Source organism: Dermacentor andersoni, chromosome 4 (assembly GCF_023375885.2).
Source record: "Dermacentor andersoni chromosome 4, qqDerAnde1_hic_scaffold, whole genome shotgun sequence".
Lineage (NCBI taxonomy): Eukaryota > Metazoa > Arthropoda > Arachnida > Ixodida > Ixodidae > Dermacentor > Dermacentor andersoni.
The window spans coordinates 603,908-631,205 of record NC_092817.1 but is presented as its reverse complement, the minus strand read 5'-3'; the positions used below and the strand labels follow the sequence as shown (position 1 = coordinate 631,205).

The following is a 27,298-nucleotide window of genomic DNA, read 5'->3' as shown; positions in this document are numbered from 1 at the left end:
GCGTCCTTGGCGACAGCTTCCATTGCCAGTGCCGCCTTCATGGCATCGTCCAGCGAGGGGTTGGGAAGCTACAGGAGTCGCGTTTGCATGGCAGGTTGTTTGATGCCGCAGATGAAACGGTCCTGGAGCAGCAAGCCCAGCTGGTCCCCGAAAACGCAAGCTCTTGCTAATTCTCGTAGCGCAGCAGCGAACTGCCCGAGGGTCTCTTCTTCCCGGCGGCTCTGGTTGTTGAAGCTGAAATGCATCATTAGTGTGGACGGTGCTGGGTTGAAATGCGAGCGCAGTATGGCGAGCAGCTCACCCAGCACCTTAACATGTGGCATGGCTGGCTTGAGAAGGTCGAGCAGGAGACTGAAGACGCAGGTCCCGCAGCTGGCCAGGAAAACGTCCCGCTGTTTGGCCTCGGGTGTGTCATCTGCCCGGAAGAACGCGTGGACTTGTTTCTCGTAAATTGGCCAGGCGGACCCATCTCCCTCGAACGACTCGAGCCTTCCATACAGCGGCATGGCGGCAGCAACGGGGGGCAGTGTTTCGCCGCTCACAGTGGCATGGGACGATCCGTGGGTATTCGTCTCCAGTGTCACGATCCGCCCGGGTTTGTTAATGAGGGAAGGCTCGAGACGCCCTCCGTTAGACAGACGCTCCGCATTGTGGTGCTGACCAACGATGACTGACCCCGAGCAGCTGTTCGGTGTTTATTGGGTGCGGTGACCAATGTTGCCTACCTAGCCTAGCAGGCCACCGAGCCTGGTGGGCCAACAAAGATTATGCCCAAGGGGGCGTCACATGCTTGTTACAGACAAAAGCATAAAAACAATCATCCCTTAATTACTGCTAGAGTCTTCTATGTGCTATTTTGCTAAAGCTCATCATGCTGGTTTACAAGCTTTATTGTCGCTGGCTTCTCACATGGCCGCGCCTGTACAAACCATGCATTCACAGGCACGATGGCACTCCCTCAACCTACTATAAAAATGCACAGCATGTAAACGAAGCAAGGTATCTCCGGCGCGAAGCAGGCCTGCGGTTCCAATGGCCGCCGTTATGCAGCTTTTAGTGGTGGCCCTATAGGTGCTGCGCATGGGGTATAGGGTGCTGCACCATGAATGCATTGGATGTGTGCCGTTCTTCAACAGACCTCTCACCAACTTGGGTGACCGAGTATATGCCACTGAGTGTGCAGCAAGCTAGGGAACAATTCTCAGTGTTCGCAGGCACTAACACACCACTCTTCTTGCCTCGGATGCGATGTGCAGACGTCTCGGTTGAGCCCCTAGATGGTGCAGCATGTTCAGCAAGAAGCATGAAAGGAGCTCGGGTGTCATGTGACACATTTCTCAGTGTTCTCCTGTACCAGCATGCCATGCATTTCTGCCACATGTAGGCTTCACGGTGGCGGTGCTAGATGGCGCCGAGTATTCTTAGGGAAGCGTGAAAGAGTAATCCCAGTGCAGTACATGCCTTGTGGGGTTCTCATCCGTGCTCCTGGAAAAAAGGAACGACAGCACAGTAGTGCAAACATTCACAAGGGCATTTATTGCACCTTTCGTAGACTAATGCCTGCTAGCCGAGTTACTATCCACAAAACATGCCGATGGGCGCGCGACAAATTGCGGAAGTCCGACTCACCGCGACCGGATAACAAGTGAATATGTTCGCCCCATGCTGGACACCAATGTCGGTTGTTCGCGCATACAGTCACGCGAACAGTGGCGCATTCGAACGATCGAGTACGTCCATTCCGGGGTAGGCTTCGCGAGACAGTCTCGCAGAAGCATGAATCGGCGCACGCGCGGAACGTCCACGCTGCTTGCCGATCCCAAGCCAAAGAGAAAGAGCCTTCTCCTTTTTGCGCCCAAGTAACCCCGCCGTTATAGAAACACTCACGCCATCTCTTGTACTGCGCTTCAACCAGACCTACTGCCGCTGGCACCACGCCACGCGGTGAAGCCATATTACAGGTGACGAGAGCTATGCGGGAAAGAAACATATCAGGTGACGCGAGAGAGTCGCGGATCCCCACAGCCTACAGTACACATAACTGGTTTTGTTCGTGGCATTACGTTGCGTCGCTACATTGATTCATTGCTAAATGCATTACTGTTGACGGTCATTGTAAAATGGGTTCCGACTTCTCTCCTTTTTTTTTTGCTTGCTTTTGGCACGGTACCCCTTTGATCCTCGTGCCAGCTCAGGGCCAGGCATTTGTGCAGTCTAGGTGTTGCCAGACACAAATAAACTATTTTGGTAATCTTAGGGCTGTAGTGCGTTTTCTAGCATGCACGGTGCTCAGACCAGCTTACTCAAGAACAAGTTCTTGGAATGTGGGTTGTATTTATTTATTTATTTATTTATTTATTTATTTATTTATTTATTCACATACCTCATAGGCTCCAACTGTAGTAATGCGTGAGGGAGGTAAGAGAAACAACATGTAGCGAAAACAGGAGAACATAGCCAACAACAAATCAAACAATTGAAAAAAATTGAAGAACGAAGAACGAAAAAAAACGAAGAACAACAACACTCTGGACAGTCAGAAACGCACATGGCTCACCGTACTCCTGGTAAAGAACTGCGAACGCATGTATATTTATAAACTGCTTGCAAGGAGCGAAAATGACCACAGTCAAGTCACATGGTACAAATGAAGCGTGTGCGCATAACTACGGAATCAATTTTTTAATGTTTCTCTAAACGAGTCCAGATTATTAATTTCAACACTGCAGCTTGGAAGATCATTCCAAGCTGCTGTTGCCAGAGGTAATGCAGATTTGTTAAATGCATTTGTGTGGCCAAACACACGTTTGAGACTGCGTGCGTTATATAAGTGGTGAGATGGGCGAATTGGGCGGGAAAGAGGTAATGTAGTTGCATGTTGACTATGAGTGATTTTGTGCAGTAAGCAAAGCAGAGCTATCGTCCTTCTAGATTCAAGAGATGGGAGTGATAGTGATTCCTTTATAGCAGTAACGCTAGAATGCCTACTGTAATCTTTCACGGTGAAACGTGCAGCACGGTTTTGAACAGATTCGAGAGAATTTATTAAATATTCCTGATGTGGCGACCAGATGGCGGAAGCGAATTCAAGTTGAAAATGAACAAAGGTTCTGTACGCTATTTCACGAGTGGCTGAAGGGCTTTCACGTAGGTTTCGTTTTAGATAACCAAGTGTGCTAGATGCTTTTGCTGTAACATGTTTTATATGCGCTTCCCATGATAAGTTTGTTGTAGTATGAATACCGAGATATTTGTACATAGTCACAGTGGCCGCATTGAGAGTTGTGGCACATTAAAAGGCAGCACAGGTTTCAAAAACTTGGCACCAGCCCTTGTTGTAGCATGACACTCTTGACTGTCCCTGCATGTGTATGTTGCAGCAGCAGCAGCAGTGGGCCCAGCCGCTATCGTTGCGCAGTGCAGTGGTGGTGCGCCTGCAAGGAGATGTACAACTGCTGGTGTCGCCACCCCTGCTGGAAGGAGTGCGAGGCTTTGCTGAGGCCCTGGTGCCTACACTGGCAGCCCTGCACCCGACCACCGTGCTGGGCCGGCTGATGGCACAGTGCTGGAGGGCAGTCAAAGGCAGCACGCCCCCGACAGCTAGCCACCCATCTCAGGGACCCTGCCCTTCCGAAGGGTACCATGAGACGCACACAGAACAGGCAAGCCCTGCGTGTATGAATGCGAGACTTTTAATGCATTTGCATTTTTAGGCTACTTCACGAACTTTCTATGGACTAACTATCTATGGTTGAACCTCGATATAATGAAATTCACGATGTAACATAGTATTTAAATTTTCATAACTTCTTGTTCATAGAACACCATGTATTTAGAACCTCAACATAATGAAGAATGTTTATGCATGATTTTAATAGAATGAAATTTCACTGCTGCCTTGAAGGAATACCAAAACAACAAATAAAAATGTCCGTGGCTGCAGATGGTCCAATGGTTGAATTCCAAGTGGCTGCTTGCGAATGTACCTCTCAAATTTCATGCCACTCGACCAAGTACAAGAAGATACCATCGTGTCTCGTGTGTAATAAGCTTTCTGTGCAAGGGTTAGCTGAGAAGGATGGTGGCATGATGAGGGGTGGAAGTGGGGGGCAGGTTGGCCTGCATTTCCTTTTCTAGTGCAGACTTGGCTGCACCTGCCTGCCAGTAAGGCCGAGCACATACACAGCCCATGCTCCATTTTAGATATAATCTGCCATGTGTGCAAATAGTGGGCATACCTATATGGCGTGAAACAATGTGTGCAGACTTCCTGCGTATTTAGTACTGGAAGTTGCGTAATATTGAGTTTTGGAGATCATCATCATCATCATCATCAACAGCCTGTTTTATGTCCACTGCAGGACGAAGGCCTCTCCCTGTGATTTCCAATTTTACCCCTGTCCTGCGCCAACTGACTCCAACTAGTGCCCGCAAATTTCCTAATTTCATCACTCCACCTAGTCTTCTGCCTTCCTCGACTGCTTTTCCCTTCTCTTAATACCCATTCTGTAACCCTAATGGTCCAACGGTTATCTAACCAGCGCATTACATGAACTGCCCAGCTCCATTTTTTTCTCTTGATGTCAATTAGACTATCGTCTATACCCGTTTGCTCTCTGATTCAAATCGCTCTCTTTCTGTCTCTTGAAAGTTATGCCTAGCAATCGCCGTTCCATCGCTCTTTGCACAGTGCTTAACTTGTTCTCAAGCTGCTTTGTTAGTCTCCAAGTCTCTACCCCATATGCCAGCACTGGTAAAATGCACTCATTGTACACCTTCCTTTTCAATGATAATGGTAAGCTTCCAGTCAGGAGCTGACAATGTCTGCCGTATGTGATCCAACCCATTTTTATTCTTCTATGAATTTCCTTCTCGTAATAGGGGTTCCCTGTGATTAATTGACCTAGGTAAAGGTTACAGACCTAGAGGCTGATTGGTGATCCTGAACTGTTGTTCCCTTGCCCAGCTATTCATCATTATCTTTGTCTTCTGCATATTAATCTTCAACCCCACTCTTGCACTCTCTTTGTTAAGGTCCTCAATCATTTGTTGTAACTCGTCTGCATTGTCACTGAATCGATCCTTACTCTTAAGCCTTCCCAGTTTAATAGCTTGAATACTTCTTCCAAGCACGCAGTGAATAGCATGGGAGAGATTGTGTCTCCCTGTCCGACCCCTTTCTTTATGGGTATCTTCGTGCTTTTCTTGTGTAGAATTAAGGTAGCTATAGAACTTCAGCAGATATTTTCCATGGTATTCACGTAAGTGTTGTGTACTCCTTGATTACGTAATGCCTCTATGACTGCTGGTATCTCTACTGAATCAAATTCCTTTTCATAATCTATGAAAGCCATATAGAGAGGCTTATTGTATTCTTCGGATTTCTCGATAACCAGATTAATGACACGGATGGGATTCATTGTAGAGTATCCTTTCCTGAAGCCAGCCTGCTCCCTTGGTTGACTAAAGTCCAATGTTGCCCTTATTCTATTGGAGAGTATTTTAGTAAATATTTTGTATAACACTGGAATTAAGCTAATGAACCTATCATTTTTCAGTTCTTTAACGTCGGCCTTTTTGTGGATTAGTATAATGCTTGCATTCTTCCAGTTTTCTGGGACCCTTGCAGTCTATAGACACCTCGTATAAAGAGCCGCCAGTTTTCCAAGCATTATGTCTCCTCCATCTTTGATTAAATCAACTGTTATTCCATCTTCTCCTGCCGCTCTTCCTCGTTTCATTTCTTGCAAGGCCCTTCTGACCTCCTCACTAGTTATAGGAGGAGTTTATGTATCCTGTTCATTACTGTTTCTAATGGAAATATCCTGACTCCTCTGGGATGACTCAGGTCAGTACAGGTCAGTGTAGAATTCTTCCGCTGCTTTTATTATACCTTCGAGATTGCTGATGTTATTACCCTGCTTATCTTTCAGTGCATACATCTTGGTTTGTCCTATGCCAAGTTTCCCTCTGACTGATTTCAGGCTGCATCCATTTTTTATGGCTTCTTCAGTCTTTCTCACGTTATAATTGCTAATATCGCTTATTTTTACTTTGTTGATCAGTTTTGACAGTTCCGCGAATTCTATCTTATCTCTTGAGTTGGACACTTTCATTCTTTGTCATTTTTTTATTAGGTCCTTTGCTATTTGTGAGAGCTTGCTTACTGGTTGCCTTGGTGCCTTGCCTCCCACTTTAATTGCTGCCTTTGAAGCCAGCCTTGTTACGGTTTGATTCATTAACTCTATGTCATCATCATCTCTCTGTTCTAAGGCTGCATATTTTTTTGCAAGTACCAGCCTAAATTTGTCTGCTTTTATCCTTATTGCCTCTAAGTTGACCTGTTTTCTTCTTGACCAATTTTACTCTTTCTCTGTTCAAATTGAGGTGAATCCTGGCCCTCACTAACCTATGGTAACTGCACTTTACCCTACCTATCACTTCTTCATCCTGCACTATGCTGGGATCGGCAAAAAGTATGAAATCAATTTCATTTCTTGTTTCACCATTAGGGCTTTTCCAGGTCCATTTTCTGTTACTACGTTTCTTGAAAAAGGTGTTCGTTGTTCTCAGCTTATTCCTTTCTGCGAAGTCTACCAGCATGTCTCCTCTAGCGTTTCTAGAATCAACACCGTAGTTGTGAATAGCCTGTTCACTCGCTTGCTTTTTCCCCACTTTTGCATTGAAGTCACCCATTACTACTGTATACCACGTTTGCACTTTTCTCATCGCTAATTCAACATCTTCATAAAACTGATCTACTTCCTCATCTTCGTGACTGGACGTTAGAGCATAGGTTTGCACTACCTTTCATCTATACCTCTTATTCAGTTTTATTAGGACTACTGCTACCCTCTCGTTGATGTTGTAGAATTCGTCAATTTTGTCCGCTGTGTCCTTATGGATTAGGAATCCTACCCCACATTGCTTCTTATCCGGGAGACCTCTATAGCAGAGGACATGGCCGTTATTCAGCAATGTGTAATCCTCACCAGTTCTTCTAATGTCACTAAGGCCAATAATATCCCAAACAATGTCTGATAGTTCTTCGAAGAGTCCTGCTAAGCTAGCCTCTGATATGTAGTGCTGTGCCACACGTGTCAAACATGATTCGTTCTTTTTTTGTTACGTCATAGGCAAGCAGCCTATATATATAGTTCGCTGTCACTGAAATAAAACAGTGCGGTATGTGCTCTTGGATCGTCTCCGTCACTCTGCCACCCGCTACAACAGTGGCGACGAGGGTGACCACCCCGCAGAACCCCCGCCACGAACAGTGGCGTCTCGGAAGCGCTGCGAGTCCTGCTGGATACTGAAAGCAATCGAGTCTACGCAGCGTCGGCGGTCATGGCCCTGCCTACGAACCTCGGTACCCCAAGTTTCGACGAAAATCAAGATAAGTGGGATATTTACTTGACTCGACTGGAGGCATTTTTTGAAGCAAATGATATTAAGACAGATGATAAGAAAAGGGCGCTCCTGGTTTCGACACTGTCAACGAAGACGGTAGGCGTTCTTGCTGGACACTGCGCCTCCCAGAAAGTAAATGGCTTGAGTTACAAGGACGCACTTACCATCCTAAATAACCACTATGCGCCGAAGACTAATGAGGTTGCCGCAAGTTACAAGTTCTTTACAAGGGATCAGGCTGCAAGCGAATCTGTCCGGGACTATGTTGTTGAGCTACGCAAGCTTGCGGATAATTGTCACTTCGGCACCAGTTTGGACCGTATGTTACGGGACCGCATTGTTTGTGGCATCCGGAATCGGGCGGTGCAGCAGACGCTGCTTGAAAAAACTGAGCTCACACTTGCCCAAGCTGAAACGATTGCCATAGCGGCAGAGATAGCCGCACTCGAAGTAAGCGCCATGACTAGACCTGATATTGAGGCAGCGGTGTGCACTGTAGCGAGTAAATCGCGCCGATATCAGACCTTCACCAAAGATAAGCAAAGCCATACTGAGTGCGCACGCTGCGGAAACTACGATCACGAAGCAAGCGACTGTCCGCACAAAAAGGAGCAGTGTTTTCGCTGTCGGAAGACTGGTCATTTCACAAGAAAATGCCGTTCCCAGTCGGGGCTCCGGGCTGGTCGTAGGCGCGATGGCATCGCTAACGCAGTTCATTATGAGAGCGCTGTATCCGAAACGGAGGACGGCGATATTTCATCAGTCTTCACATTGCAGGAATCACGGGAAAAGAAATCTTTGCACCAGGCGTTCCGCAGAGTTATCCGCTGGGGTGGCCTGCCCTTGAACATGATTATTGACATGGGATCACCGTTTTCTATCATTCCGCAGGAGGTGTATCTAAAGCACCGTCTGAGTTGGCCACGCTTATCGATATGCAAACACACGCTCAGCTGTTACTTGGGCAAGCTACCCATTGTCGATGAACTGCACCTTGAAGGCCATTTTGCGGGGAAGACTGTACCTGCCACATTGATAGTTACAGGCTTCTCGGGTCCCAGCCTTTGCGGAAGGGACTTAATCCAAGCGTTCTCGCTTTTGCCGTCCGGGTTTCTCGCTACGGTTCAATCGACGTCAGCAGATCCCGACAGCCTCAGGACCGAGTTTCCTGCCCTTTTTGAGCCAGGACTGGGAAACATTCAGGGGCCACCTGTGAAATTCCACATTCGAGAAGGCGCCCAACCGAAGTTCCACAAGGCGCGGTCAATTCCTTATGCTCTTCGTGAAAAAGTGGAAACTGAGCTGGACCGTTTAGTAGAGCAAGGCATATTATCGCCCATAGCACATTCTGAGTGGGCGGCGCCAATCGTACCAGTACTGAAGAAAGACGGTTCCCTTCGCATCTGCGGCGATTTCAAAACCACAATCAATGCTGCGTGCATAACTGAGCAGTACCCTTTACCAAACATTGAAGACATTTTCGCGTCGCTACGTGGGGGATCATTTTTCACAACACTGGACCTTAAGGATGCATATAACCAACTCCCATTGGATGAGGAGGCGAGGAAGTTGGCCGTGATAAACACTCACAAGGGGTTGTTCTGCTATAATCGTCTTCCGTTTGGAGTTGCCTCGGCTCCCGCGATTTTTCAGCGGCGCATGGAAACGGTCCTGGCCGGTCTTCCAGCCATGCAGGTGTATTTGGACGATGTATTGATAGCGGAACGTCAAGACGATAATGGCTCAGTGCTTCGGGACGTTTTGCGCAGGCTTCAAGAAAATGGTATCAAGCTGAAGGCCGAAAAATGCCATTTTCGCAAAGACTCGATCGTCTACCTGGGCCATCGCATTGACAAAGACGGCTTGCATCCGCTTGAGAAGAACCTAGCAGCAATACGCGACTCGCCACGGCCTACGAATGTGAGCGAACTGCGCTCGTTTTTGGGTCTGTTGACTTATTATCACCGGTTCTTGCCACACATGTGAACGATACTCGCCCCGTTGTATCTTCTGCTTGAAAAAGAGCATAAATGGCACTGGGGAACGGCGCAGGAAAATTCGTATCTCAAGGCTAAACAAACACTTCTGAGTTCGCCTGTTCTGACGTATTTCGATCCCAACCAACCAGTGCGTTTGGAATGCGATGCGTCACCTTCGGGTTTAGGTGCCGTAATCTCGCACCGAATTGGAAAAGTGGATAAGCCCATTGCCTTCCGTTCACGCACGTTAACACACGCCGAAAAGAATTATTCTCAGCTTGAGAAGGAAGCACTCGCACTGGTATTCGGAGTAACAAAGTTTCGAGACTACCTGCTGGGCCGCGAGTTTATATTGGTCACGGACCACCAACCACTGCTGGGACTTCTACGAGAAGATCGACCTGTGCCCCCAATGGCGTCGGCACGTATTCAGAGATGGGCTCTGTTTCTAAGCCAATATAGCTACCGCATAGAGTACAAGGCCGGCAAGGAAAACGCCAACGCGGACGCACTCAGCCGCTTGCCCGTGCCGATAACAGACGTTTGTCGATCGGGCACCTTACCAGAATACGTGTTCTCTTCAGAGACCCTTGACAGCTCGTTCGTGCCAGCGGATGCCATACGGGCGCTGACGAACGGAGATGAAAACCTTAGCGTTGTGCAGCACTTTGTACTGAATGGATGGCCTAAACGCTTGTCACCGTGTCACAATCACCTTCAACCTTATTTTTGCAGAAGACTGGAGCTATCAAGCGTAGAAGGCCTGCTCTACTGGGGTCATCGCATCATCGTACCCCGCAAAGCGCGAGTCTCCATGCTCGCTGAGCTACATCGGTCACACCAGGGTGCATCTGCGATGAAAAGACTGGCTCGGACGCTGTTCTGGTGGCCTGGGTTGGATGGCGGGATCGAAAGCCTTGCACGTTCGTGCATCTCCTGTGTACAAGCTCAGCCAATGCCCCATCGACAGGTTCCTATCTGTTGGCCAGAAACGGGCACCAAATGGTCAAGGCTTCACATTGATTACGCCGGACCGATAGAGGGACGCATGCTGTTGATAGTCGTCGACTCGCATACTAAATGGATTGAGGCACTTCCCGTCAAGTCGGCGAGCACAGAAGTCACAATCGCGCGGCTTCGAGAATTGTTTGCGCGTTTTGGCTTGCCGCAAACAGTTGTATCAGATAACGGGCCTCAGTTTGCAAGTCAGCAGTTTTCCCAATTCATGACTGTCAACAACATAACTCATCTACATAGTGCGCCGTACCACCCACAATCTAATGGTCTGGCAGAGCGTGCGGTCCGCACAATTAAGGATGGCCTTCTTAAGCACTCGATGGTGAACGATCTCGAAACAAAACTAGCGCGAGTGCTCCTAGGCTATCGATGTACCCCACTACCGGGCGGCAAGTCTCCTTCAGAGATGCTGCTGAACTACCAAATTCGTTCGCGCTTAGATACTTGCGTCCCGCCTCTACCTCGATGTTACACGCAGCCTCCCAGATTCAAGTCCGGCGACCAGGTGTGGGTGCGCAACTTTGGCCAAGGGAAGCGTTGGCGTCCAGGCATCGTCAAGAGCACAGAGGGTTCACGCCTTGTAATGGTCGACACTCCAGATGGCCTAGCCAGACGTCACTTCGACCAAATTTTCCGTCGCGTGCCCGTGTCACCCGTGACCCCAAAAGCGGAGGCTCCCGACTCGCTTCAACCCAGCCTGGACAACAAGAATCGGCCCACGTCGACGCCAGAAGGCCGGTGCAGCCTGGCCACTCCAGAAGCAACTGGAGCTGCGCCTGTTCCTTCGACAACACCTCCAACGTCCCTCCCAGCCGAACAGGCTCTCTGTCCCCCAAGTCCGCCGGTCTTACGGAGGTCTACCCGACAACGAAGACCCGTGCAATGACTGCAGTTTTAAAAGAAAGGGAGAAGTGATATGAAGTGCTGTGCCACACGTGTCAAACATGATTCGTTCTTTTTTTGTTACGTCATAGGCAGGCAGCCTATATATATATAGTTCGCTGTCACTGAAATAAAACAGTGCGGTACGTGCTCTTGGATCGTCTCCGTCACTCTGCCACCCGCTACAACAGCCTCACTCGAGAAAATTTGGGTGTTAAACGTTGCAAGGGTTAGTTTCCTTTGGCGGCCTGTCCGGACCCAGAGATTCTTAGCACCCTCTGCTGCATTGCAAGTCTGACCGCCGCCTTGGTCAGGTGCTCGGCAGCCACTGGGGACTGAGGGCCATTTGTTAATTGAAGATATCATCAGGGAGGCTGGAGATATCATTATGGAGGGCCACTTTGAGCTATTTCCATGACTCACGGTTGGCCGGACACGCCAGTGGCCGTAAGACTTATCTTAAGTTGTGCCGCTCCGTGACCTGGCCAGGCATGAAGCGCGATGTACTTCATTATTCTCACTCATGCCGCGTGTGTCAGAGTGTGAAGCCCCGTGGTGGCAAACCCCCCGGCCACATGCAGCCGATCGAGAGCCAGCTATCCTGGTAAATCGTGGCCTGTGACATTGTGGCACCTTTCCCAAGAAGCCGGCAAGGTCACACATTCCTGCTGGCCGTCACAGATCACTTCACGAAGTGGGTGGAACTTTTTCCCCTTCGGAACGCTAACGGCACGCGTCATATGGGACAAGTTGCTCGAGGTATTCACCCGCTTTGGCTTTCCGGTGGAGCTGGTCACTGACAACGCGTCCTATTTCATGGTTAAGGTGTTCGTCGATGTCTGTGCAGCCTTTGGCATAAAGCACCGCAAAACAATGACTTATCACCCTCATGCCAATCCCACCGAGCGGATGAACTGAAATGTGAAGCCCTTGCTCGCGGCCTCTGCCCGGCAACGCAGGGACTGGGACACCTGTCTCCGCGAGATAGGTTTCTCTTTGCGCATATCGGTGAACCGTTCGACTGGGTACACGCCCGCTTTCCTCAACTTCGGGAGAGAGCTGCCAAACCTTTTGGATCACGTTCTGCGAACCGGTAGTGGGGCGGACGCCGCTGCATTGGGTCTCTCCGATTACGCAGTGCAAGTGTGCGCTAGGATGGCCGAGGCCCTTTCTCATGCCCGCACTAACCTGGCGAAAGCTCGCGTTGGAAGAAAGCACAATACGACCAGTCGCATAGTACATTATCAAGTAGGTGACTTCGTCCTCAGGCGCAATCATGTTCTGACCGACGCAACAAAGGGCATCTCAGCCTCTCTGTCGGCCAAGTGGTCGAGCCCATATAGAGTGGAGGCCAAAGTGTCACCTCTTGTGTATAAGCTGGTGGACTCAAACGGTAGACCATCCATCGTTCCAGTGAACGTTTCTGACCTCAAACCTTTCGTTGCCAGAAGCAGCAACTGGGAAGAGTAAGAGACACAGCAAGCGCAACCGAGCAAGACGGCTCTGCGCATTCGCCGTTATAACTTGCGAAAACGCTCTTAGTCGCCACTTCTCAGTGGTGGATCGAGGGACCTTAGTGTCCGCCGAGCTGGCAAGAGGAGAGGTGTGACTATAGCATGAACACACGCATTAAAGCAGAAAACAGGCACTCTTTACCCGAATAAGACGCTTTTTCGTAGTGCGCAACTCCTTCTGAAGACTGTGGTAAATCAAAGTGATACACGAGCCCGCCGGTGTGAGCTGCGAAAGCGAACCTAGCCGTTCCCTTACTGTTTGTGCCCGGGAAACTCTATCCTCCAGTGGCGCTCGAATGACATGAAAGGCACGGTTAGTGTTTTAGCGCTGGCCGAAGGGGTGCTTGAGGCTACCATAAGCCCAATATGTCCCTTTCCGTGAGCCTCCTCCTTCCCTCTGGTAGCCACCTGCAAAGGTGCATGTGCTAGAGCGATGTGGCATTTGGCAAGCTGGTGGACGCAGCATGAGCTTCATGTTCTGTGTATGAACATTGTCGTCGGACTGTGAAATTCACTGTTGGTGTGTTGTTTTTATCATCGGAGTGCGAACTTAGTTGCTTGAAGTGTTAATATTATGAGGCTGGTGCTACACAGACATCGACAATGAACCCATCCCAACGGGCCTCGAGGACATCGACCGACTCGTCCAGGTCTCACGGGAGCTGTCGCCGCCTCCGCAGGCACCTCCAGTCACAAGCCGTCCGGGAAGCCACTATGGTTGCACTCACTCCTGAGACCACAGCCTGACCTGTGGTCCAATCTAGTGCTTCTGCCAGCTCCACCTCCTTCCCGGTGCTGTCGTTACATTTGTCTCCACAGCCAGGTTCTCGTTTGCCTTTGCGCCGCCACGTCGCTACGTGGGCCTTCCAATCCGGCTCCGAAGCGCCACTTTGCTTCGTGTCGACGAAATCCTGGAAAGAACAGAGAAAGGTGGAGAACGACATGGAATGGGCGAGAGATCCCACGCATCTTCCGCGGCTGCACGGCATCAGCCATGGTTGAGGCCTCGGGTGGAGCAGTCATGGCTCCTGACCCTTCGGCAGTGTACTGCGGCGACTCCGGTGCGCTGCGGCTGTGCCGGTCCCATGACTCCAGCGGCGTGCACAAGCTTCACATGAAGAAGACAGAGCCAGCCGCCGGGAAGCCCGGGACGAATCCAGTCACCCAGGTGCTGAAGAACACGGACCCGGACGTCAACCCTGCCCTGTTGCATTCCGTTGTCGGCGCTCTCGCCTTGGATCCTGGGTTTGCGGCGACCATCGTGGCAGCTGACCAGCAGGTGACGGCGCTGGCACCACTCCACAGCTCTGTCCTTTCACCGCAAGCCGGAGGCACCGACCCACCTGGCGAGAGTTCTTGACTTCGATATTTTCACTTAAGGAAATAAAACAGGTCAGATGTCAGCTTCGCCATTGATTCCGGTCGGCTCCCTTATGGGACGGCCCGAGTCTTCAGGAGGGGGGGATGTGGGGACCCCTTTTGAACCCCTATCTCCTGTTAACGGAGATAGGGACCCCTATCTCCTGTTAATGGGCCATTCGCCCGCGCCATCGATGTGGACATGCAGTTCCAGCCTTATTTTGGATAGCGTTCTTACATTCCCCACTGCCACTGGTGCCGGCGCGACGCGGAGCCTGCTGCTTGTGCACATGGCTCATGTTACGCCGTGCGCCGAGCGTAAGAACAGTGCCTGAGGAGCGGGCCCTTCTCGCCCTCTCTTCGGCTTCTCTCTCCTTCAGCATCGAAGGTACACGGGTGCTTTCACCCAACAGATTGACTTTCGATGCTCTTGGCTGTCGGACGTGCGGATCCACTTGGTCCCGCGCCCCTCTGAGCAAGACGGCCCCTTTCTGTCTGGCGAACCTGCTCGGAAGAGCCAGTGTGGCGGAGCAGACTTCCCGGGAGCTTTCAACCGTAGTCTGTGACTGCCACCCTAGTGTCGTATTCCTGTATTGTACGCGCATTTTGTACATAACAGGGAATAAACCCCCATTTGTTGGTACCATGGCTGTAGTCGTCTCTACGCCTTACTGGTGAGTCAGCGAACCCGCCGCTTGCGTGCGCCACAGAGTGGGGACGATCTGCGTGTCTCCTTAGACCTTAGCTAGCCGGGTCCGGGCACGTTAGCCTGAAGCCCCACACGTGTTACGTAAACACCAACTATACATTTGAGTCTGCCAAGTTTTCCTCTCGTCCACCAGCATTTTTGGGTATTGCTTGGAGTAGAGCACATCTACAGTACCTTGCATCTGTGTTGAGCACGTATCTTGTGTTGCTCCTTTTCCAAATGTTAGGCTGAAAAGTTGTGCATGGTGCTCGTGCATGACAGTACTATGCCGTGCCGCACTGATCTGAGGCCCAAGCCAACAGATTACCCTAGCTGTCATGAGCACACGCATTGGTCATCATTGTGAGTATACAGCCCAGCTGTGGGTACACTTTTCTCTTCCCTGCATGTTGCGTGGAGCTACTTTCCTGCAGTGATGTGCCAGCAGCACCCTTTTAGGTTTTCGCCCTTGGCACGGGGAGCCTCCGTTTCCTGTGCCACCTCAGACTTGGTGTTTGTAGTGTTTGGTGTCGCCAGAAGCAATTAAATCTATGCTTCATTAACTTGGGCACTACAGTTAACTTAAATTAATTTGACCCTGATGGGACCATCGAAATTGATCTAATTATATGGTGCTTCAAATTAAATAAGAGGCAGAAAATCGTCGGAACACACCGCTGAGTCATTTGGCTGTACTTGCCCGATTCAAACACGCCCCAGAATCAAGCGCATGCCTGCCTTCTGTATGTCAAAAGTAGAAAACTAGCGTAGAGGTAGCATTAAAAATTCTAAATGAAGTATGAAATCTGACACGCACCTGATTTTTCAGCAAAGAGAATGGGAAAGGGTGATATGTGTTGCACTGTGGTAACTGGTTTGGTTTCTTTAAGTGAGTTTCGCCACATTACATTGGCATGACACAGTAAAGCATACAAACGCCGTAAAGGCAGTTTTGGTTTCTTATCCGATTGCACTGCCCAGGCACTTTCCTGGCCAAATTTCTTACAAAAGAAAAAAAAGAAAGCTTATTAGAATCGGGTAAATACTGTAGTCAGCCATTGTGAGTTACGGTTAGTGTTTGAAAATCTTCCTTTGGCAGACTTGAAATAAGCGTTTTCGATGGTAGGTGACGTGTGTTCAGCACATTAACTGTTCCCTAAGCTTCACAGGGACACGCTACCACTAGAGTGGTTGGTATTTAGGTCACCATGGGGGTCAGGTGCGTGTGTGCTGACTGGTGAAGTTCGAATTATCCGGCAAAGGTCAATTTTAGGATCGATATCAATAAAGTTTCGGCCCATAGAAATGCATGGACGCTGGCCGAGACCTTCATTCAGGATTGAATTGACCAAAAAATTGAATTAACCAGAGTCGAATTAATGGAAGTCTACGGTACTCTATTTTTTGCGGCGCAGCGTTCTTTGCTTGTTGAAAGCAGGCATGTAGCATGCCAGGTTATGCGAGGTGCCATACCTGGAGGAAGAGACAAAGAAGCTAGGTCCACATTCTATACCTGAGTGATCGTAGTTTGATAGCACAATCAAGGTTATCAGGGTTGCGCTTCCTGCAGGATACACTTTTCTTTGCTTATTTCATTATTTGTTTCTCTGCTCTGTATTCCGCTTAATTTTTTTTTTTGTAAAACTTCTGATCCAAGGGTCCCGGTGCAGTCTCTGACTTTGGGACCCTTGTCTGTATACCATATTTTGTAACAAATTGTTATGAACGAATAATAATAAACTGAAACTGAAACTGAAACTGAAACTGATTGGCTCGTGTTACAAACCACCATGCATGTCTGAGCCAGGATCCACTTGGTGCACTCATGTAAGGATCAGCCCACCATAGCACCCTCTAGACTTCAGCCACCTCGCCCAGTGACATATTGACACGTGTACTTATTTATCCTTTTCCTGTGGACTGCATTTAACCCGCTAACAACTTGAAGTTATTGCATGACTGGAACTTACTGGAATGTTATCAGTGGTTCTATCAGTTGTCTGTTGTCACCAAAGCTTGTGTAATCTGATTGCATGCGTGACGCGAACTGTGTAATATTTTTTGGAAGACACGTACACACCAGCGATTACTCTGGAACCTTCGATGACTCATGTATAAATGCCAATGTGCTTGACCGGCAGGTCAGATTACGATGATTGCCGACTCTGTTCGCCGCTGCCATTGTGCTTTGAGTCTTTTGATGGACCTTCAGGCCGATCGAAAGACTCAAAGAATATTGTACTACTTCACAATATTCTACTATCACCTTTGATTGCACAGTCTCTGTAGTTGGCCCAGGTTTTAGTGCATAATCTCTGGTATCAGCCCACTTTAGTCCCACAGAAGGGGGTGAGGTTAGGTAAAAAAAGCTTTGCTTTGAAGAAACAAGTGTGTAATTTAATATTTTTTGTTTTTTCTTGTGCTCAGTGGCTGTATGTTGTTACACTTTTCTTTGCAGGTGCAACTCTGGCTTCATGTACCCCGTGTGAATGTCATGGCACTACAGTGTTCGGTTGTGGAAGAATTGATTGCATTTTCTGCTCTAGACAATCTCAAGGACTTGGCCTGTGTGTCTGTCTTGGCCCTCTGCTTAGACCAGGTCAGTTAACCAGATGGTTCTTAAGTCTGGTTGGTCATGTTCATTGCTTTTTCATGTCGTGGTGCTTAGCCTTTTTCACCCATATTATTGCAAGCAAGGTCAAACAAATGCTGGTTCCACGTACTCCATTGCTTGTATTTTGATGCACCAATCGCAGCACTCACAATTTTGTTTTCATGTAGCTCTGTCACATCTTTATGTGCAGTCCACGGTGTGATGCGTCCATCTCAATTAAAATATCGTTGATTTGTTGCAGCTGTCCAACACAAGCGCAGCCAAAATATTCACATCAATTGTATGTGTGCAATTTTGGGGTCTGCATTACTGCTACGATTGAAATACTGGTGTGTAAAATGAAAAGCTCTGCAGGTTAGAAGAATAATAAATCTAGATAATGAAAATAACATTTAAAGAAATGTTGTATTTTGATGTTATTTCCGTACCAAAGACCCTTAAGTGCTGACCAGCTACCTTTTGCTCCATTTTACGCTTGGTATGGCCAGCAGTCTTAGTTGTGATGGCCTCAGCAAAACTAAGCCATAGGTGATCACTGCAACATGCTTGAGCTTTTGCTGTGAAAAGCCACATGTATGTCAATGCTCTTGGGAATGGCAATGTACTGCTATAGCAACATGCTGACCATGGTTGGACAGACAGCATTCATGATTCAAGTTATCTTGAAATACCAGTGTCTATTTAATAAGAGTTGCTCGAGAGGTGGTCGTTTTATTGACTGAATCTTGCACAAATACTGGGCCTATTGGCAGTTTTGTGTTCGGGCATTGTGCTTGCGCTGTCCCTACTTGGGGGTGTGCCGAGATACCTGACAGTGTTACTTCATCCATGCTTATGTGAGCAGCTGCAGTGATTGGGTGGTCTTTTGCGGGCAGGTGCAAGTGCAGATGCTGCAGAGCCAACAGGCGCAACGGTGCCTACAAGTGCTGCCTGAGGCACAGGAGCAGAGCCCACCACTTGGCCGGCGCCGCGAAAAGCCACTGCTGCTTGAGACGAGCCTGCCGGGCCACCACCAGGGTGTGGCCACCATCAGCCTGGGTGCAGCTCATGCTCAACTGCGGCGCCTGCGCAACTGCAGCTCCTCGTTGCTCAAGGAGGCCACTGTGACGTGCGTGGCACCCCACCACAGCAAGGTTGGCTTTCTTGAGGGTTTCCCAAATATTTCACCTTGTACAGGTGTTCTGGACATGTACTCGACTGTACTAGACACTTCCTTTTACAGGTGTTCTAGTTAGCTGCGACAACCTCACCTCATATTTGCAGCACAAAATTCAAAAAGACACTCACACAGAGCAAGGCCAGCTCTGGTCTTGTCTACTTCGTTTTGTTCTCTGTGTGTGCGTTCTGAAATGTTGTGCTTAGAATATGAATGCTGGCTGGAAGTAGCTTTGTCACATAAGTGAATTTTGCCTGACCTGACAAATATACATTTTTGCCTTGCCACCAGTACCTGCAGCAGTGATTTAGTCAAATGAAAGTTGTAGGGGTCTAGTATCCCACAGAAGTATCAACCACCACTGGTTCGGGCTTAGTCAGCCCCAGAGCCACGTCAGCCGTTGCCTCCTGTCATCTAGCACACTGCCGTGCGCATGCCTAGACCGCAAAAGGGGGGCCAGAGCGCTGCGCACACATGAGAACACGGCATTGTCTTAAGTTGGCAGAAACTGTTTATTTGTGTCCGGTTACACCTAACACTGCACAAATGCCCAGTCCCGGTCTGGCGCAGGAATCAAAGGGCTCCCATGCCAAGGGTGAAAAATACAGAAAAGGCCACTACTAACACGTCACTGCGAGAGGATGGCTCACCATGACATACCGCTAGGAAATAACCAAGCGGCTATTCTCCTTGATCTCGCAATAACCTGTCACGATCGACGACACGCCACACGTGGTCCCGAACTACCGCTTTATTTTCCGGCACGCCAACCTTCCGCACCACACAACCACACTCCGAGTTTTTCCCTTTCTTCCACTCTCCTCCCGCACGCTCGCGCCGCTGTCCTCCCCGCACTCACGCCACCTGTTCGTCGCTCAGTCAACTACCGTCGATCCCGCGCCTGGCCTCCGAGAACCGCGGCTCCTCGTCATGGGTCTTGGGCTGGCTTGCCGCGGGTCTTGCGCGTCACAACTCTCCCCCCCCTCGAATCGTGAAGCTGTGCTGGTAGGGAGGGGCCATGGCTCATGGTAGAGCATCAACTGATCAGCATGGGCAGTAGTTCGATGACGTCCTGTAGCAGGATCGCTCAAAACAAAGTTATTGTCACCTAATCGTTTGATTACACAATAAGGTCCACTTCGCCGCGGTGCCAATTTCGCCGAAACGCCCTTGGCCGCATCACTCAAGGTATGGGAATCCAGGAGCACAAGGTCACCCTCTTTGATGGTTGTTGCCTGACGATGACGGTCGTAACAGGATTTCTGCACCTTCCAAGCAGCTGCCTGATGTGACCGAGCATACTGGAGGGCCTCTCCAAGGCACCGCTGGAGTTCCGCAGCAAGTGCATGGTGTGCTGCTTTTGGAGGCTCTGTGTCTTCCTTGTCGCTTGTAGGTTCCCATGGGGTGCGCAACTCGCGGCCGTAACACAACAATGCTGGAGTATATCCGGTGACAACACTCTCGGCAGTACGCATGGCAAGGGCGATCTCAGGTATGTGCCGGTCCCAGTCTTTGTGGTTGGAGCAGTATGCCCGTAGACACTGCTTAATTGTGCCATTGTGACGCTCCACCATTTGGCCAGCCGGCCGGTAAGGCACTGTGTGGCGATCTTTGATGCCCCAGTGTTTCAAGAGGTTGCGCCATAGTGTGCTAACAAAGGGCTTGCCATTGTCACTGGTGATGGCCACAGGTGTGCCATGGCGGCAGAAGACTTGCACCATGCACTCCAGTATTTTCGCACTTGTTGCTGCTCGTAGAGGGAAAAGCTCTGGGAACTTCGTAAATTTGTCAATAACTACCAGCAAGTATTTGTGGCCCCGGGGTGTAGATGGCAAGGGCCCGGTAATGTCAACACTGAGCTCTTCCATGGGTGATGTTGCCCACTGACTGCTCATGAGGCCCTCTGGTTTCTTGCGCCGAGCTTTTGTGCGCTGACAGACAGTACAGCACTGCACATACTTTGATATATCTGCTCGCATGCCCAGCCAGACGAATCGTGCAGCCACACGCCTCAGAGTTTTGAAAAATCCAGCATGGCCTGCAGTGGGATGGTCGTGGGCCACCTTCAGTGCCAGCTGCCGCAAGTGACTAGGTAACCACGCTACCTTGTGGTTGCCTCTTTGCTGAACCAGCAATCCGCTTGGCTGCAGTTCCGTTGTTTCGGCCAGATCACGAAAGAGGCGATGATCAGGGTCCGAACTTGGGAGCTGAGTCCCTTGGACCACTGCCTTCAGCTTTAAGAGGCGGTCATCACGAGCCTGTTCTTGTACCAGCTGTGTTGTGTCACTCAGCAGCGAAGAGTCAACCTCCGAGGCCACAGCTACTTCATCAAATGTAATTTTGCCTTCAGGTTCTGGAGCAGCAATGGGGAACAGCGTCTCATGTAGGTTGTCACTTGGGTTGTCTTCACACTGGAGAGGGGCTCTACTCAAGGCATCAGCGGGTATGTTTGCCAGCCCTCGTCTGTGCTTGATTCGGCAGTTGAAGCCCTGCAGCCGAAGAACCCAACGCTTGACCCTGGGTGAAGCTTGGTCGGTATGAAACATCCATGCCAGGGAGGAGTGGTCACAGTGTATTTCAAACTCCGTAAATTCAAGATATGCCCTGAACTTGTCCACTGCCCAGACTACTGCCAGGCATTCCCACTCCTGGACAGTATAATGGCTCTCGGCTGCTGTAAGGACTCTGCTAATGAAGGAAACAGGCTGCAGACCATCAGGGCCAGCCTGCAGCAGCACAGCTGCAATGCCAATGCCACTTGCATCTGTCTCCACCACAAAGGGTCGATTTAGATCTGGGAGGCTTATAACAGCATCCTGAGCTAAGGCCTGCTTGAGTGCAGTGAAAGCCTGTTCTTGGCACTCCTCCCACTGCCATGGCTCGTTCTTCTTCAAAAGGTTGGTCAGTGAATGTGCCGTCAGTGAAAAGTGAGGGATGAAGCTTCTATAGTAGCCGGCAAGTCCCAGGAAGGCTTGCAGCTGCTTAACTGTACTGGGTCTAGGGTAATCCAGCACTGCACGCACCTTGTCCTCATCTGGTCTGCACTGCCCAGGGGAGATGATGTGACCTAAAAACTTGAGGGACTGACGGCAGACCTGTACTTTATCTGGATTAATCGTAAGGCCAGCACCCTCAATGCGTTGTAGCACTTCCCTTACATGTTCAACATGTTTCTCCAGTGTCTCTGAGTATACAAGGACATCATCTAAAAATGCCATAGCAAAGTGGTGATTGATTCCCTGCAGCACCCGGTCCATTAGGGTTTGAAAAGTTGCTGGACCACCTGCCACCCCGAAGGGCATCCTCGTAAATTCAAATGTACCTTGATGGCAAATGAAGGCCGTTTTAGCTATGTCAGCCTTGCAAACAGGAATTTGGAAAAACCCTTGGGAGAGATCAAAGCTGGAAAACCACATTGCTCGGCCCAACTGCGCTAGCAGCCAGTCAGTTCGAGGCATTGGGTAGGCAGGTACTCGGGTGCGTGCATTTAACGGACGGTAGTCCACAGCGAGCCGGTAGCCTCCAGACTTCTTTGCAACGAGCACTGGGGCGCTAGTCCATGGGCTGGTGCTTCGTCTTATAAGGCCCTGTTGTAGGAGGTCATCCACACAGCCCTCAATGATCTTCTGCTTCTTCGCATTCACTGGACGTAGCTTGCATCTCACGGGCGCACTGTCCCCCGTGTCAATGAGGTGCTGAGCCAGGGTGGTACATCCCGCAACTGTAGTAAACAGATGGTTAAAGTCATCGAGAACTTTACTCATGCTTGGGTGTAGTTCCCTGGTGCCAGCCTGATGCATGTTCTCTATGCCTGGAACTACAAGCACTTCTTCAAAGAGGCTGTGCAAGTGGTACGACTCTCCATCTTCTATTGCAAGTGCTGTCGCTGGGTCCTTTTCACGCTTAGCAAATGGCACCATGCACTGTGGATCGGTTCCAATCGTCCACCCACCCAGCGATACATGTAAAGAGATGCCTGTTGCTGTTAAAAAATCTCTGCCCAGCACAATGTCCCGACACAAGTCTGGCACACACAGGAAGCGTTGATTGCGGCTGCTTGTGGCCCACTTTATTTTGCACTTGAGGGAAGTCGTCGACTGAGACCAACCTGTTGCCAGGCGGAGTGCTTGTTCCTGTGTCTTGGGTTTGGCGCCCGCCTCGACCGCTACCCTTGCCGCCGGCAATCCAAGCAAGCTCACACTCGAGCCTGTGTCCAGTAGGGCCTGGAACGTCGTCCTCCCGATCTGCACTTCCAGGAGAGGCTCCTTGTTGCCGGCCAAAGCCGCTACTTGCAGCGCAGTCTCGTAGGTGCTTGCCGGTGCAGCACCTACCGTCCCCCGTTTCCCGTACACTGAGAGCGGATATGTCCGATCCCGTTGCATTGGTAGCAGCGGGGTGGGCCGCCACGCCGACCTGTAGGGCACTCGCGGGCCATGTGACCGACGCCTCCGCAGCGATGGCAGTTGAATTCTCTTTGGTCACGCGGCTGGTACCTTTGGTGCTGTGACGGCGTTGAGAGATGTGGCGTCCTTGTGGCGAATGCGGCCAATCCGTGCAATTGGTCTCGGTGGTAGGAGGGCTGTATCGCCGCGGGGTGCAACGGCCAGGGGGATGCCGCCGGCGGATACTGGAACGGCGCGGCAGCCGCTGTGATCAACCCTCCGGGTTGTGTTCCCGGCACGCCGGCCACGTTTATAGTCGATTGGAAGGCCAAGTCTCTCGCGACTTGGTCAGTCGGGGGTGGTGGTGGCTTGTACTGCATGCGCCTCCAGAAACGCTCCATGAGACCGTCAGCGGCCTTCGCCAACTCCGCGAGACTGCCGAACTGTCTTCCCTCCACCAGATCCTGGAGTTGCGGGTGCATCTGCCGCAGCACGCGGTCAACCTTTTCCGACTCGGGCACTTCGCCGCCAATCCGGTCGTAGTAGGCCGCGATGGTATAAATAAATTCCTTTAAATTTTCTTGGGGATGTTGCGTCCGGTGCTCCAGCTCTTGTTTCAAGCGGCGCTTCGCGTCAATGGAGGAGAATTCCGCAATAAACGCCGCAGTGAACTCCTCCCACGACGCAAACGAGTTCACGAATCGCCACCACAACTTCGCGCTACCTTCCAGCGCAGCAGGCACAATGTGCGTAAGCCTCTTGTCAGCTGCGACACCGCTGACCAAACAAAACGTTTCAAGCCGGTCCAAAAATTCCTCGGGGGACTGATGGTCGTTGAACCCCTTAAACCTTGGAGGCTGACCTGGCTGACCTCCTGTGGAGCGCGGAGCGCAGTCGCTCACCGGTTGAACCGCCGCCGCCGTTGTCGTAGAACCCATAGGCACTGCCTCGGCCGCCATCAGTCTTTGTCTGACAGCTGCCGCGATTTGCTCGCGTTCCATGGTAGATCCGCTCGTCTGCCCCAGCAGATGCTGTACCAATTGTTCGGGAACGTCCACTGTCTCCATGTTCACGTAGATCCCGGACGAGCCCCCACTTGTCACGATCGACGACACGCCACACGTGGTCCCGAACTACCGCTTTATTTTCCGGCACGCCAACCTTCCGCACCACACAACCACACTCCGAGTTTTTCCCTTTCTTCCACTCTCCTCCCGCACGCTCGCGCCGCTGTCCTCCCCGCACTCACGCCACCTGTTCGTCGCTCAGTCAACTACCGTCGATCCCGCGCCTGGCCTCCGAGAACCGCGGCTCCTCGTCATGGGTCTTGGGCTGGCTTGCCGCGGGTCTTGCGCGTCACAAACCATTGGGCCCAATCGCAAGAGCTCAGGTCATATCCATCGTCTTCTGCCTCCGACAAGTGGGGCTCGGTGCAGTATGACCACGCATGAGCATGAAGCGCCACTCTGCGGCTTATCATGTGGAAAAAAAGAGCAACGCAATGTATGCACTCGCAGTTGGTGCAAAGCTCCGCAAATGGGCTCATGTCCAAGGCCCTAACAAAGGGGCCAGCAAACGAAGTGGAAAACATGTACGTACCATTGTGACGTCCTGGAGAAGTCTCCCCCTCACTCCTTTCACCCATTGCACCTGCTGCGCTGCCGTAGCACCGCGACCACCAAGGTGGGCAGTACAAGCGCCACTACCACAAACCCTCGGGAGTCCCCTGGTGTTGCATAACAAGAATGTAGCAGGCTATCGCAAACTCAGACGCATGGATATCAAGATACGGTAGAACCTCATTGATGCGATCCAGTCATGTACGATTTTGCAGTGCCAATGTTCACAATCAAAAGCACAATGACCCAATGGTATTCTGCTTATTTTTTTACCAGTTCATGCTGACACGTGTGCTGGTTTATTTTTTTCGTACAACCGCTTTTTACCATCTTTTTACATGCAAGCGTGGGACACGCTTGCATGTATCAGAAGTTTCTCGAATGTTATCGATGGTTCTATTTGCTGTCTGTTGTCATCGAAGCTTGTATAATCTGATTGCATGTGCGAGGCGAATTGTGTAGAACTTTCTGAAAGACATGCGGGCACCAGCAATTACTCTGAAACCTTCGATGACTCATATATAAAAGCCAACGCGCTTGACTGGCAGATCAGGTTTTCGACTATCGCCGACTGTGTTCGCTGCTGTCGTTTTTCTTTGCGTGTAGCCTGTTTTTCAGGGCACTGGTTCGCCCAACAAAACAATAGTTTCGTCACTCACATTCTTGCTGCTTTCTTCACCGTCACTACTACGTAACATATGGTGGAGGTGCTTTGCGTTCATGTACTGGACACTTGCGATGAGCTGTGATCGAAGCACGGACTGCGAAGAAAACACCAACTTCGTCCCAGACCATCAAGCAAGCCACAGGATAAAACACCTGCCCTCCGGAACACGACTTCTACCTGTGACGATGAAGAAGATTATGGCCAAGTCTACAACACCAATGGCAGCCCCAGAGTTCCCCATCTTGCTGTAAAAGTCTCGGGAGCCACCAACTGTAGTGAATGAAGCAGCACCACGTGTTACATATTAGCAGATGGGAATGTCTGCTCGCTTTCTTGCTGCATATTTTATACCGGCCAGCAGAACAACAGAATGGACAAATGATAAGTAGCGTCAGTCGTTAGTAATGTTAGTAGGGTTAGAAGCGCCCTCTACACTACATCCCCCCTTGTCACAAATGTGACATTACATTACAGGTTAATTACAGGTTTAATCTTCTTGGCATAAAAATGTGCTGACCCGATAAAGTTGTGTACTTGACTTTGTTTCGAAACTGATTTACCTCCAGGGCGTAAGTGATCACTTGATTATTAATTTCACATTGAAAATGCATGCATCTTCCTAGAGGCGATCTAGAATTATCGTTGACTATAACCACGCTCACATACCCTCAATTACTGGTGAACCGGAAATGTTTACCGGTGACTACTTTACTAAATTTGATGAACGCTCTGTCGAAGAAAACTAGCAGCTCCACAAAAATAAATTGCACTACTTAATTAACCGGTATATAGCTTGAAGGCAGATTCCTTATAACTCATGCTCACCCTGGTTTAATAATTCTTTCTGTTGCGACTATGCAACATAAAGAAACTTATTTTCCGTTGTGCCAAACAGACCAATCTTGCCGATTGCTGGGATGCTTACTATCATGTAGAAGCCGACTACATTTATGCTGCTAGGAATGCTAAAAAAACTTATTTTAATGTCACACTGCCATCCCTCTTACAAACTAATCCATGCAAATTCTGGAGCATTTTTTTTTTTACTAGAAAGCTGACTCTATTCAATCAGTTCATGTTGATAGCAGCAATGTTGATAAAAACCTGTGTTACACTGTATTAATTGAAGTGTTTACCTTGCCTTTTTTGTGATAATAACCTTGCCTATTTACCAAATATTCCTCATTTCTTGTTTTGTGCTATGAATTCCATATGAGTTGATGGGGTTGGTATTAACCGTTTTATTGTTAAAGAAAAGATTTCATCTTCTGCAGGTCCTGGTCTTATTAATTCAATAATGTTAAAATGTACGGCATTATTTTCTTCTGTTATTCTACCTAAACTGTTTACTTAGTCATCATAGTGCTCATCGCTTCCTACAGACTGGCAAATGGCAAGGGTTATTCAAGTCCACAAATCGGGTAATGCAAATTGTCCCAAGAACTTCTGACCCATCTCATTAACTAGCATTCCATGCAAACTCGTAGAACACGTAATATGTTCTCACCTCATCGATTTCCTGGAAAGCAACTCGTTCATCCATCCATCTCAACACGGTTTTAGAAAAAACTTCATTATGCAATACTCAACTTCTTTGTTTCACTAATGATTCGTTTGCCGTCTTAGATCAAGGATTCAATATTGACTGTACTTCTTAGACTTTGCCAAAACCCTCAATACTGTATGTCACGATCTACTTATCCATAAACTTAATCAGCTTAATATTGACCCAAATGTGTTGTCTTGGATTAAGGAGTTTCTTTCTAATCGAACTCAATATGTCACAACCAATAACTACCATCTGCTTTGTCAGCAGTTACATCCTGAGTGCCACAAGGCTCTGTCTTGGGGTCTTTACGCTTCTTGATTTATGATAATGATCTCCCTAACTGTGTAACATCAACATCAATTAATCTGTTCGCAGACAATTGTGTAATATACTAGAAGATCACTAACCTGGATGATTCATATAAACTGCAAGAGGATCTTTACAATGTGTCACTGTGGTCTA

The 27,298-nt window shown here is 49.5% G+C and overlaps 1 protein-coding gene across 6 annotated transcripts in view; it reads left to right on the top strand.

Moving 5' to 3' along the window:
• tweek (transmembrane protein KIAA1109 homolog tweek) overlaps positions 1-27,298 on the top strand; it is a 647,796-nt gene that overhangs the window by 266,349 nt on the left and 354,149 nt on the right. For 5 of the 6 annotated variants that reach the window (XR_008613545.1, XR_008613544.1, XM_050182733.3 and 2 more), the window contains exons 24-26: positions 3,381-3,662; positions 17,308-17,448; positions 18,339-18,596. Coding sequence is in view for 4 of the 6 variants with exons in the window: in XM_050182733.3 (XP_050038690.2) it covers positions 3,381-3,662; positions 17,308-17,448; positions 18,339-18,596 (681 nt within the window). In the remaining 2 variants the exon portion in view is untranslated. The remainder of the gene's footprint in view (positions 1-3,380; positions 3,663-17,307; positions 17,449-18,338; positions 18,597-27,298) is intronic. The other variant, XM_050182732.3, reaches the window with a different exon arrangement.